The sequence below is a fragment of the Nerophis lumbriciformis genome, linkage group LG06, assembly GCF_033978685.3.
Source record: "Nerophis lumbriciformis linkage group LG06, RoL_Nlum_v2.1, whole genome shotgun sequence".
Lineage (NCBI taxonomy): Eukaryota > Metazoa > Chordata > Actinopteri > Syngnathiformes > Syngnathidae > Nerophis > Nerophis lumbriciformis.
The window spans coordinates 13,864,632-13,879,250 of NC_084553.2; the positions used below are offsets into that span (position 1 = coordinate 13,864,632).

Consider the following 14,619-nt stretch of genomic DNA (forward strand, 5'->3'; position numbering starts at 1 on the left):
TCTTCTGCGGTCATCTTGTTCAGTCACTCTCTGCAATTTAATTTGTTTCATCACCAAATAAAGTACTGCCACACTGCCAGTAAAGGAGTTGATTTTGAGTCCATTTTCAAGACGGAAAGGCCCGACTAGCCCACATTTCATAATAGCAGCCTAGAGCAGTGTCCTATTTTCAGTCACCTTGCTGGAAGTAGAACTCTGTGGCTGGTACTAATCTACAGTTTTCTTCACAGACTCACCCACCCGGTCCAGCAAGTGTCACTTTGATCTAATCGGTCCATACTTGTCTTTCAGCTGTCCTTACCTTGGCAAGGAACGCTTTGTACTTCTGGACACACCATTTGTGAATTATGACAGCACTGAATGACGTCTTCGGTCAGCTTCACCTTGCTTTAAATTAGTCTCAAAATATTTAACCCTTTATTTCTCACCAACTCTGTTGACTATTTGCTAGAAAACCTGCTATGGTTCTGTGATAACTTGCCAATATGGTAATTTATTTTAGTACTGCGTCGCTCTGAAAGACGTGTTCAAACGCTTGACTTTTAAGAGTCATGTCTTTTTTTGATATAAGGTCATGCATTTTCCCTTGTTACACAAAAACCTTTAAGCCTGAGCACAACCATGACTCTGTCATTAGCCGGCCCATGCAAGCAACACGGTAACAGCGATAGCCGTCTAGCCTATTTTATCGACATGCTAACAGCATTATCCAGCTGCCTCGTTCTATCAACGTGCTGACAGCGTTAGCAACAGTTGTAAAGGAACAAAATGGTAACACACAATTTTCTCTATGAGCAAGATGTGGTTCATTTTTTTCTCTCAATATCCAGAAGCATTTCAAGGCACAAATTAGATTTTTTTAGGTACATATATACACACAGTATGTATGATGAGTCCACTATTTAATAAACTCATTTGCATGTGCAAGGACAAAGGCAAAGGTATAACAAAAAAAGCATGGTCATCATCATGTATGCATGATTTGATCAAAGCTAACACACCCAATCCTGAGCAGACACATATGACCTTGTGTATGTGTGTGTGTCTGTGTGTGTGTGCTGCCTCCATCTTTGTTCCATTATTCTTACCTCGGTGGAGCCATCATCCCTCCATCCTCATCCTCATCCTCCTCAATATAGCCTCATAGTGACACACAGCAGCAAGATGTGTGTCAACGCCACCCACCGACCCCCTTAACACACACGCACACACATATGCTTCGTTTCCCCAGCAACAGCAGCTACAGCGTTACACCTTTAGCTCCGCCTCTTATCCAGCCCCCACCCATACAGATAAATATTTCAGCATCCAATGAAGCAGGGGGACTGGCCCCTCCCCCAACATCACCCCAATGACCACTATGAAAGTTGGAATGCAGTTGTCAGACAGCCACGTTGTATCCCACTGGGCATCCTCCTAATTGTTTATGATACGGTAGACAAGTGATTATAGATTTTCTATAGCGATTACAATCCCACAGGCGGAAATTTTGTGTTGCCCGCCGCACAATCAAACCACACCCCCTGTGAGCCTCACAGAGCATTTGACGATAAAAAGGAAATATTACTATGATGCTGCATGGTTGTACACCACAACAGAAGTGTGTACTACAAAGTCTCGCTTTTTGTTTCTGCGCGTGCGGTGGGTCAAAAAGCAGTTGACCGACAAAGTGCTCCACTTTCCGTGACATCATGTATGAAAGTGGGATTACATAACATTTTTAATCTGACCAAGCGTGCTCACGTAACGAGTCGGCAGGCCGACCACGTGACCGCTGATCAGAAATATTGACATTACTGATGACATTACACCTCCAAGTGAACATCGCAACAGTAGCCTGGTGTGTCAAAGTAGTCACGGTAACGACACCGTACGAAGGAACACGGCTCACCTGGACTCGCTTCCGGCGGGCGCCACCTAGTCTGCCCTTCATCCTTGTGCACTTCTTCTGAGGAATCCCATCCCCCACTAAGAGTCCACGGTCGGGGACCTCACCAAAGTCGGAGCTCGCGTCTTTTTGGGTGCAACTCTTAAAAAAGCTGTAGAGCGCCAGGACCGCCAAGGGGCACAGTACATACATGACCCCGCCCCCCTTAGTCTTAATTTAGATCAGCATCACTGGATCACCGCAGGACAAGACCAGTGCTCCTAGTCTCCTTCCGGCTGCATGGTGGCCAAACTTTGGGTGCTGTGCTCTCCCGTGGACATACAAGACTATAAGCAAAGTGTCTTCTTAATGAAATGTTTTTTGAGAAGATGAAAATACGAGGAAAAAAAGAAACACGTTGGTGGTCCGCTTGAAAGAAAGACGTCCTCACTTGTGTTTTTGGTTAGGATGGTAAGACTCCCAAGCTGCTGATTGGACGAGGTGGTCGGTGCACCAGCAGATTAATGCTTCACCTTACTCACGCTCGCACAGGGACACGTCCTCGCACTCGGACCACCCCCTGTCCCTTCCCCCATGACCATCTGTTGCTCAGGACGATGATGATGTAACACGGTGATGACAGATAACACGATGCTAATGTGGGCACTCCAGTAGGTATGAGAGCGGTATTATTAAATAACAACAAACATTTGAATTCATTATTGTGCTTGTACATGCACTGCATCCTACTGACAGATGCTTTCAGTTTTATGACCACCTTAATGTATGTTTCAAGTGAACTTTAACATTACAACTCTACCCACAGCAAGAACCCAACAACCAGACACACGCCCGCTATGTGACGACCCGGAGGATGGTGGTATGCGGCGTGACCGACAGAGACAATTCAATCTTCTGACCCATGCTTCGCATCAACAGAAGCCTTTCCAGTCCGCTGATCACTTTCAGTACTCTAATGAGAGGGCGGGGCCTCAGTGAAGTCACTCAGTGTAAACCAATCAATTGAAGCTTTGTTGTTAGAGTTCACTGAAGTTTTTCTCCAAGTGTGAAATGAACATAGTCTTCCTTCATTAGCAAATCAACATTATCCCCGACAGCAATGAAAGTGTGCCATTACCATGGTGACCGTGGACCTCCTTTGGTGGTCTCAAATGTTCCCTGGCCCCAAATGACATTTTTTCACGAGACCAAAAACTGTTGACAAGCTCATTTAGATTGTGGAACCTGGTCATGTGACTATGCAGGACACGGTCAAGTTGGCTACACACTATACAAACTTGTTTTCATTCACATAGCAGTTATGGCTGCCATCAGAGGGCCGCTTGTAACAGCAAATAATGTAGGAATTTGCCTGTAGATTTTACAGTAAGAACCTGGCAGCTAAGTTACTAGAATTGTACTGTAAAATATACAGTATTTTTTACAACGTATTATGATAAATGGAAAAACAGTGCCACTGTTTTTTACGGTAAAAACGAGCTCAGTGGCCACAATTTTACTGTAAAATATATGGTGGTTTTTGCTACCTATTACTGTAATTATTATTACTGTAACAGTACCACTGTTTTTTTTTTATTTTGGCAACTGAGCTGCCAGTTTTAGAAAAAAACTGTACCATTTTTCCCCATTTACAATAATACACTCTAAAAAAAACAAAACGTAATATTTACGGTAAACTCATCCATCCATCCATCTTCTTCCGCTTATCCGAGGTCGGGTCGCGGGGGCAGCAGCCTAAGCAGGGAAGCCCAGACTTCCCTCTCCCCAGCCACTTCGTCCAGCTCCTCCCGGGGGATCCCGAGGCGTTCCCAGGCCAGCCGGGAGAGATAGTCTTCCCAGCGTGTCCTGGGTCTTCCCCGTGGCCTCCTACCGGTCGGACGTGCCCGAAACACCTTCCTAGGGAGGCGTTCGGGTGGCATCCTGACCAGATGCCCGAACCACCTCATCTGGCTCCTCTCGATGTGGAGGAGCAGCGGCTTTACTTTGAGCTCCCCCCGAATGACAGAGCTTCTCACCCTATCTCTAAGGGAGAGCCCCGCCACTCGGCGGAGGAAACTCATTTCGGCCGCTTGTACCCGTGATCTTGTCCTTTCGGTCATGACCCAAAGCTCATGACCATAGGTGAGGATGGGAACGTAGATCGACCGGTAAATCGAGAGCTTTGCCTTCCGGCTCAGCTCCTTCTTCACTACAACGGATCGATACAGTGTCCGCATTACTGAAGACGCCGCACCGATCCGCCTGTCGATCTCACGATCCACTCTTCCCCCACTCGTGAACAAGACTCCGAGGTACTTGAACTCCTCCACTTGGGGCAAGATCTCCTCCCCAACCCGGAGATGGCACTCCACCCTTTTCCGGGCGAGAACCATGGACTCGGACTTGGAGGTGCTGATTCCCATCCCAGTCGCTTCACACTCGGCTGCGAACCGATCCAGTGAGAGCTGAAGATCTTGGCCGGAGGAAGCCATCAGGACCACATCATCTGCAAATAGCAGAGACCTAATCCTGCAGCCACCAAACCAGATACCCTCAACGCCCTGACTGCGCCTAGAAATTCTGTCCATAAAGGTTATGAACAGAATCGGTGACAAAGGGCAGCCTTGGCGGAGTCCAACCCTCACTGGAAACGTGTCCGACTTACTGCCGGCAATGCGGACCAAGCTCTGACACTGATTATACAGGGAGCCAACTGCCACAATAAGACAGTCCGTTACCCCATACTCTCTGAGCACTCCCCACAGGACTTCCCGGGGTACACGGTCGAATGCCTTCTCCAAGTCCACAAAGCACATGTAGACTGGTTGGGCAAACTCCCATGCACCCTCAAGGACCCTGCCGAGAGTATAGAGCTGGTCCACAGTTCCACGACCAGGACGAAAACCACACTGTTCCTCCTGAATCCGAGGTTCGACTATCCGGCGTAGCCTCCTCTCCAGTACACCTGAATAGACTTTACCGGGAAGGCTGAGGAGTGTGATCCCACGATAGTTGGAACACACCCTCCGGTTCCCCTTCTTAAAGAGAGGAACCACCACCCCGGTCTGCCAATCCAGAGGTACCGCCCCCGATGTCCACGCGATGTTGCAGAGTCTTGTCAACCAAGACAGCCCCACAACATCCAGAGCCTTAAGGAACTTCGGGCGGATCTCATCCACCCCCGGGGCCTTGCTACCGAGGAGCTTTTTAACTACCTCTGCAACCTCAGCCCCAGAAATAGGAGAGCCCACCTCAGATTCCACAGGCCCTGCTTCCTCATAGGAAGACGTGCTGGTAGGATTGAGGAGGTCTTCGAAGTATTCTCTCCACCACAACATCCGCAGTCGAGGTCAGCAGAGCACCATCCCCACCATACACGGTGTTGACACTGCACTGCTTCCCCTTCCTGAGGCGGCGGATGGTGGTCCAGAATTGCTTCGAAGCCGTCCGGAAGTCGTTTTCCATGGCTTCCCCGAACTCCTCCCATGTCCGAGTTTTTGCCTCTGCGACCGCTGAAGTCGCAGACCGCTTGGCCTGTCGGTACCTGTCCGCTGCCTCAGGAGTCCTATGAGCCAAAAGAACCCGATAGGACTCCTTCTTCAGCTTGACGGCATCCCTCACCGCCGGTGTCCACCAACGGGTTCTAGGATTACCGCCACGACAAGCACCAACTACCTTGCGGCCACAGCTCCAATCAGCCGCCTCGACAATAGAGGCGCGGAACATGGTCCATTCGGACTCAATGTCCAGCACCTCCCTCGTGACATGTTCAAAGTCGTTCCGGAGGTGGGAATTGAAACTCTCTCTGACAGGAGACTCTGCCAGACGTTCCCAGCAAACCCTCACAATGCGTTTGGGCCTGCCAGGTCTGTCCGGCATCCTCCCCCACCATCGCAGCCAACTCACTACCAGGTGGTGATCGGTAGAAAGCTCCGCCCCTCTCTTCACCCGAGTGTCCAAAACATGAGGCCGCAAATCCGATGACCCAACTACAAAGTCGATCATGGAACCGCGGCCTAGGGTGTCCTGGTGCCAAGTGCACATATGGACACCCTTATGTTTGAACATGGTGTTCGTTATGGACAATCTGTGTCGGGCACAAAAGTCCAATAACAAAACACCGCTCGGGTTCAGATCCGGGCAGCCATTCTTCCCAATCACGCCTCTCCAGGTTTCACTGTCGTTGCCAACATGAGCATTGAAGTCCCCCAGTAGCACGAGGGACTCACCCGGGGGAGCACTCTCAAGTACTCCCTCGAGTGAATCCAAAAAGGGTGGGTACTCTGAACTGCGGTTTGGCGCATAAGCACAAACCACAGTCAGGACCCGTTCCCCCACCCGAAGGCGGAGGGAAGCTACCCTCTCGTCCACCGGGTTGAACTCCAACGTACAGGCTCTGAGCCGGGGGGGAACAAGAATTGCCACCCCAGCCCGTCGCCTCTCACTGCCGGCAACGCCAGAGTGGAAGAGAGTCCAGCCCCTCTCGAGAGAACTGGTTCCAGAGCCCTTGCTGTGCGTCGAAGTGAGTCCGACTATATCTAGCCGGAACTTCTCCACTTCGCGCACTAGCTCAGGCTCCTTCCCCCCCAGCGAGGTGACGTTCCACGTCCCAAGAGCTAGCTTCTGTAGCCGAGGATCGGACTGCCAAGTGCCCTGCCTTCGGCTGCCGCCCAGCTCACATCGCACCCGACCTCTATGACCCCTGCTATGGGTGGTGAGCACATTGGAGGGGGAACCCACGTTGCCTCTTCGGGCTGTGCCCGGCCGGGCCCCATGGGGACAGGCCCGGCCACCAGGCGCTCGCCATCGTACCCCACCTCCGGGCCTGGCTCCAGAGGGGGGCCCCGGTGACCCGCGTCCGGGCGAGGGAAATCTGGGTCCTTGTTTTTTATTATTCATGGAGGTCTTCGAGCTGCTCTTTGTCTGATCCCTCACCTAGGACCAGTTTGTCTTGGGAGACCCTACCAAGGGGCATAAAGCCCCCGGACAACATAGCTCCTAGGATCATTGGGACACGCAAACTCCTCTACCACGTTAAGGTGGCAGCTCAGAGAGGAGACGGTAAACTCAGTCCGCAGAATTTAGCAGTAAAAACTGGTAGTTTTTTCTATGTCAGTAATATTCTGTAAAAAAAAAAAAAACCTTGTAAATGTTACCGTAAAATCTATCGTCATTTTTGCAGTGTACAATTGGATGGATAACTTGCTTTGAAATCATAACTCAAAAAGCTATTTATATTTATTTTGACAAAAAAAAAAAAAGGAAATTATGATACTAGGATAGTTCAGTGTTTCCCACACATTCATTTATTTGTGGCGGCCCGCCACAAAAGAATTACGTCCGCCACAAATGGATTTTTCGGCTTTTGACTCGCTCGACCGCTCATAAAAGCAATGGGACTGTCTGTGAATGTTGCTTGTAGTTACAACTCCGGTGCAGTAGGTGGCGGTAGCCTACTATGCATTGTAACTCCGCCAATAGCACTTAATTCACCTGGTGGGCCAGAAGAAGAAGAAGAAGAAGAAGAGGGATGGACGGACGGGATCAAAATACGAGGGTAATATAGGTTATAGGTAGATAGGTTATAGCTGCATCGCTCGCGGCTCGTCATATATTTAACGTTAATCCGCGATTTCACCGAGCGTTTCACTGACGGTGAGCAGCCTGACGCTGCTTCATTAACACCGCCGCTGTTTGACTCGGGGGCCGGGGCAGACGCACATAGTAACAGTCACCTGTTTTCATACCGACGACCTAACGTGTCCAGGTTATAACCCTGTTGTCAATAAACACACATGGACTGAAGCTAAATTGTCCACTGTCCACTGCAGCATGTGAATGCAATGAAAATAATAAAATCTGAGCCAACCAGCTGTTAAAATGTTGTCCAGGTTAATGTTTTGGCCATTAAAGGCCCTTCATTTCAAGATTTCAACTGTGATTGGGCTTTAAACAGGTGGCTGACCTGTTCAGATGGGTGTAACTGCTACTGGTCAAATAATGTGAAATAGCATTTAATTTTACATGTATGCAATGCCATTTAAATGTAATTATAGATAATAATAATAATAATAATAATAATAAATACTGTGTAGTGTTGTAAATAGTCAACGGGAAGAATTTTAGTAAGATATAAGCCATGAGCACTACACCGCCAGAAAAAAACCTAGGCAGGACGAGTAAAAATATTGGGGCAAGTAGATTTGAGAAGTCGGGCAAGTAGAAAAAAACCTTAACGTTGAACCCTGCATGTGTTGAGCTGCTGCCGCTTAAGGTTAGACGGCACTGTACATAGAGCGGTTCTGCTCGTTAGTAATAAATTCTAATGTTGGATGTTCACTCCTTCACACAGATGAGTATAGAAAAATATTTTCAACGGCCGAAAGGGGCTCGACTTGGAGAGGGGGTAGGCCTACAGTCCGGACCACAGGTGCGACCTGTTCAACAGCAGCAGGAGGAGGAGGAGGAGGTTGACTGACTGTGGCAGGACACCTCTGCCTCTGTTTCACTTCATGTTGCTGGTAAATAATATGGTTGTAGTAGTAGGCTAAAGTTAAATTATTTAGTATTCACTAATTAAAGGGGCAGAGCTTTAAGAGACATTTTAGCTTTTATATTTTATAAGATATATTTTTTGTAAGAACCACAATTAATAAATATATTTCAGTGAATCACTAATTGTTCAAATCTGTATATAAATATGTACATAAAATGTTGTAATTATATTCCAACTCCGCGTTCTTCTTGGTCATCGCCGCTGCCGCTGCCACCCCCCGACCACACCACCACAAATAGATGCCTGTCCGGTGGGAAACACTGTAGTTGTTCCAATATTAAATACTATTAAAGTTTAAAAAATGTATGCATTTCATGCATTGCATGTATTTTTTTCTGTCAAAATGAAAAGAATGAATACATTTAGTAAGAAAAAAATAAGGTACTTAAGGGACAAGCGGTAGAAAATGGACTTTGACGCATATTATTTCCAGCCGTTCGCGAGCCAAAAAAATTATGTTATAGTTAAAGTCTCAACGATCGTCACACACACTCGGTGTGGTGAAATGTATCCTCTGCATTTGACCCATCCCTATGTTCACCTCCTGGGAGGTGAGGGGAGTAGTGAGCAGCAGCTTGAGCCGCGCTCGGGAATCCTTTGGTGGTTTAACCCCCAATTCCAACCCTTGATGCTGACCGCCGAGCAGGGAGGCAATGGGTCCCATTTTTATAGTCTTTGGTATGACTCGGCTGGGGTTTGAACTCACGACTAGAGATGTCCGATAATATCGGACTGCCGATAATATCAGAATGCCAATATTATTGGCCAATAAATGCTTTAAAATGTAATATCGGAAATTATCGGTATCGTTTTCAAAATTATTGGTATATATATTGGTTTGCATGCCGGCCCAGTCACATAATATCTACGGCTTTTCACACACACAAGTGAATGCATAGCATACTTGGTCAACAGCCATACAGGTCACACGGAGGGCGGCCGTATAAACAACTTTGACACGGTTACAAATATGCGCCACACTGTGAACCCACACCAAACAAGAATGACAAACACATTTCGGGAGAACATCCGCAACGTAACACAACATAAACACAACAGAACAAATACCCAGAATCCCTTGCAGCACTAACTCTTCCGGGATGCTACAATATACACCCCCCCCCGCTACAACCTACTCCGGACATCTCCACTCACGACCTACCGATCTCAGGGCGGACACTCTAACTGCAAGGCCACTGAGCAGGTTTTATATATATATATATATATATATATATATATATATATATATATATATATATATATATAAGTCTTAATAAGGTTATCCAAAAAATAGTGCTCGATACCGTAGTAGAGCGCAATATATGTATGTGTGGGAAAAAAATCACAAGACTATTTCATCTCTACAGGCCTGTTTCATGAGGGGGGGTGCCCTCAATCATCAGGAGATTTTATATAAATCTATTTTATAAAATCTCCTGATGATTGAGGGCACCCCCCTCATGAAACAGGCCTGTAGAGATGAAATAGTCTTGTGATTTTTTTCCACACATACATCCATCCATCCATTTCCTACCGCTTATTCCCTTTTGGGGTGGCGGGGGGCGCTGGAGCCTATCTATATATATCCATCCATCCATTTTCTACCGCTTATTCCCTTTTGGGGTGGCGGGGGGCGCTGGAGCCTATCTATATATATCTATATATATATATATATATATATATATATATATATATATATATATATATATATATATATATATATATTCTTATTTTAACAAAAAAAATGAAAAGTATGATTGTTCCAATATTAGATACTATTAAAGTTTAAAAAATGTATGCATTTCATGCAGTGCATATATTTTTTTCTGTCAAAATGAAAATGAATACATTTAGTAAGAAAAAATAAGGTACTTTGACGGATATTACGCCCAAAAAAATGATGTGGCGGGCCAGATCTGGCCCTTGGGCTTTGAGTTTGACACCTACTGCTGGACAACTGTAACTCTGCAGTTTATGTGTCAATTCTCACACTAAAAAAAAAAAAAAAAGATTTTAAGACAAAAGGACACTGGACTATGACGTAACACACATTTTATAACAAAGCCATGCTTGCAAGATGCTCACTCTGGACTGACTGACTGACACACACACACACACACACACACACACACACACACACACACACACACACACACACACACACACACACACACACACACACACGTCTATTTATATGAAGGAGTGACACACCCTAAGAGACACACAAATATACTCTCACACACACAAACCACATGTGTTCCAGATGTTCCCACATGAAAAAGTCAGTAAATGCTCTCAGTCTCACAAGGGTTGATAGTTAAAATCAACCTGAATTTAAAACTAATGTGAATAGAAACACTAGTTTGACGTGAACTGATGTCACGTGACCATCAAGAGCCCAAGCAGGATGTGTCAGGGCGCCTCCCTGTGGCATGCAGCGGCAATTGCACAATTGTCATGGCCATTTGATAACATAACAATTCATTTTTCATATTTAATTAGCCAGGAATGTTTTCATCGAATTGAAAGCAGACAACGGTCACCATGGTTACCACACCACGAGACGCGCTTCTTTTTAATCACGTGATAAATAAAATGTTGGCACAAGCGACAGCTGTCAATCACGCAAACAATCACCTCCACCCCGGCCCTCCCTCGTCGCTATGGCGACACCAGCACGTGCTGCCAGGTGACGTGGGGCCGTCCTTTTTTTTCTGCCCTTTTATGACGCGAAACTTCTCGAATGACAGAATAAAAGAGGGTACCACGGTACAAAACACAAAAGACCGAGCGGATGGTGGAAACTTCCAGAATGACAAGCGACTTTTGGAATGACAACGAAAAAGAAAAAATACTAAAAAGGCGGAAACATTTACAATGACCAACTACGAAAGTGCGGCGCGTTACACGACGACGTGGGCAGACGAGGACTAGAACTTTTCTTGTCGTACCTTCGGTCAAACGCGGCGACTTGTCAGCTCTCCGCCGCTTCCACTTCTTTTTGCTCCCTCCTCGTCACTGTGGAAAGGTTGACGTCGACGCCTTGTGACGATAGTTAGTGGCGAAAAGTTGGCACCATTGCTGCTTTTCCGGTGGCTAGCCGCTGCTGCCTTCAGGCTCTGCTGACATGTGGGAAAAAACACAATCCGAGCGTGTGGCATGGAAGGCTGCAAATATGTGTGAATGTGGAACACGTACTCACAGCCTTTTTTATTTGTTTAAAAAAAAGAAAAAAAAAGAAACACATTTTAATAATACTCCAAGACAACCATGAATTGATTAACGTGGACCCCGACTTAAACAAGTTGAAAAACTTATTGGGGTGTTACCATTTAGTGGTCAATTGTACGGAATATGTACTGTACTGTGCAATCTACTAATAAAAGTCTAAATCAATTAAAAAAAAAACACACATGTCTGAAGGAAAACTATGACGTCTTCATACAGGTGGGGTCAATAACCAAAGTCCTATAAATCAGTGGTCCCCAACCACCGGTCCGGGGACTGGTACAAGTCCGTGGAGCATTTGCTACCGGGCCGCACAGAAACATGAAATAATTTGTAAACGACTGCATTTTGTCCCAATAACTTTCACCTGTCCCACTAGACCAGGGGTCGGCAACCTTTACCACTCAAAGAGCCATTTTGACCCGTTTCACAAAGTAAAGAAAACAATGGGAGCCACAAAACTCTTTTGAAATTTAAAATGAAATAAACACTGCATACAAAGTTTTTTTTTTGCTTTGTGCTATGTATAAACCAGGGGTCTCAGACACGCGGCCCGCACCTTAATATGAAAATTTAATGTTAGTGCGGCCCGCGAGTTTTATATGAATGGCGCTTGACAGCGTCATACTTGCCAACCCTCCCAATTTTTCCTGGGAGACTCCCGAATTTCCTGGCAACTATTCTCTCGAATGCCTGCTGATTTTCACCCAAACAACAATAATAAGGGCGTGCCAAGATGGCACTGACTTTAGCGCCCTCTACAACTTGTACCAACAGCGTGCCAGCCCAGTTACATGTCATATGAGGCTTCTGCAAACACACATGAGTGACTGCAAGGCATACTTGGTCAACAGCCATACAGGTCACACTGAGGGTGGCCGTATAAACAACTTTAACACTCTTACTAATATGCGCCACACTGTGAACCCACACCAAACAAGAATGACAAACACATTTCGGGAGAACATCCGCCCACCTCAGTGCGTCGGTTGAGGTGGGCGGGGTTTGGTGGTAGCGGGGGTGTATAATGTAGCCCGGAAGAGTTAGTGCTGCAAGGGGTTCTGGGTATTTGTTCTGTTGTGTTTATGTTGTGTTACGGTGCGGATGTTCTCCCGAAATGTGTTTGTGAACCCACACCAAACAAGAATGACAGTGTGGTGCATATTAGTAAGAGTGTTACAGTTGTTTATACGGCCACCCTCAGTGTGACCTGTATGGCTGTTGACCAAGTATGCTTTGCATTCACTTGTGTGTGTGAAAAGCCGTAGATATTATGTGATTGGGCCAGCACGCAGATAGTATGGTGAAAAAGCGGACGCGACGACAGGTTGTAGAGGATGCTAAAGGCAGTGCCATCAGGGCACGCCCTCAATATTGTTGCCCGGGTGAAAATCGGAGAATGTTTGCCCCGGGAGAGGCACTGAAATCCGGAAGTCTCCCGGAAAAATCGGGACGAACGGCAAGTATGCAGCTGAGCCGCATCAGAGTGATCAAAGAGCCGCATGCGGCTCCGGAGCCGCGGGTTGCAGACCCTGCACTAGACCAAGCCTGGGCAATTATTTTGATTCGGGGGCCACATTTAGAGAAAAAAAATTGTCTGTAGGCCGGTATATCTATTTTTAGGAACACTAATACAAAACCTCACAATAATAGTAAATGGGTTGTACTTGTAGAGCGCTTTTCTACCTTTTTTTTTTTTTAAGGAACTCAAGCGCTTTGACACTATTTCCACAATCACCCATTCACACACCGATGGCGGGAGCTGCCATGGAAGGCGCTAACCACGACCCATCAGGAGCAAGGGTGAAGTGTCTTGCTCAAGGACACAACGGACGTGACTAGGATGGTAGAAGGTGGGGATTGATCCAGTAACCCTCAGATTGCTGGCACGGCCACTCTCCCAACTTCGCCACGCCATCCCCTAATGTCTGATTGAATGCTAAAAATGTTATGACAGACCGCCTTAAAAAACATAATGGAATTTTACATTTTTCTATGAACGATAAAACACTGAATATTGACAAAATATGAATGTCACACCCCTTTTCGATCAACATATTTTACAATCAAGTGAAACGCAACAAAAATGCAACAAACAGTGAAATATGAACGCGAAGGGTACAAAATAAACCCACCTACAATCTGATGTATCTGATATATCACTAAGCTTTAGAACTTTGATGAGGTGGCGACTTGTCCAGGGTATAGCCTAAGCTTCCGCCCGATTGTAGCTGAGATATAAACTTGTTATTTTTAATTAATATTAACTTGTTTGCAGATTATGTAACTGTTACTTAAAATAATTAGCTCACAGTTTCTTAAAAAACTCAGTGGATTAAACATAACTTAGTTTTATTTTGAAAGAACAAATCATTAAATCGAATTTAAGAACAAATTAAGAATGAATTAATCGCATTATAGATTTGTATTGTTATTTATCATACTCTGTGTGTGTATGTATATATAAATTATTACATGCACGCGCGCAAGCACACACACACACACAGAGGAAGTGCTTTTATTTTGTATCATTTGTGTGCACTTCCTCTTCAGGAAGCAGACATGACGAGGAACATTTTTGAGTTGGCTTAATTGGTAAGTTTAATTAAATCATAATTTAAAAGTACATTTAACATAAACTCCAAATATTTATGATCTGATATACTCAAATATTTGAGTTTATGAACTAAAAAAATATGTGTCAACTGCTTGCCTCACTTTTTTTTAGTTCTGATTATTTATTCGGGTTTACAGTGTACATTAAACCGGTCCGTGGTGTAAAAAAGGTTGGGTTCCGCTGCTGTAAATGATCTTATTCCAATAATACTGGTGTCAAACTAATCAAGCCCGCCACATCGTTTTGGCCTGTACTTCATCTTTCTTACGGAACATATTGCATCTTTCAATTTTGACAGAAAAAATACATGTACTGCATACTTGCATGTCTTTGAAAATAAACAAATATCTT

General features: G+C 45.6%; 1 protein-coding gene across 5 annotated transcripts in view; it reads right to left on the bottom strand.

Annotated features, from left to right (window-relative positions):
* Positions 1-11,589, bottom strand: part of kifc3 (kinesin family member C3) — a 35,245-nt gene extending 23,656 nt beyond the window's left edge. For 2 of the 5 annotated variants that reach the window (XM_061963755.2, XM_061963756.2), the window contains exon 1: positions 1,892-2,445. In XM_061963755.2, the coding sequence (XP_061819739.2) occupies positions 1,892-2,080 (189 nt within the window). In that variant the 5' untranslated portion in view covers positions 2,081-2,445. Of the gene's footprint in view, positions 1-1,088; positions 1,230-1,891; positions 2,446-11,374 lie in introns of those variants that run through there. The other 3 variants (XM_061963760.2, XM_061963759.2, XM_061963757.2) reach the window with 3 other exon arrangements.
* Between the last annotated feature and the right edge of the window lie 3,030 nt (positions 11,590-14,619).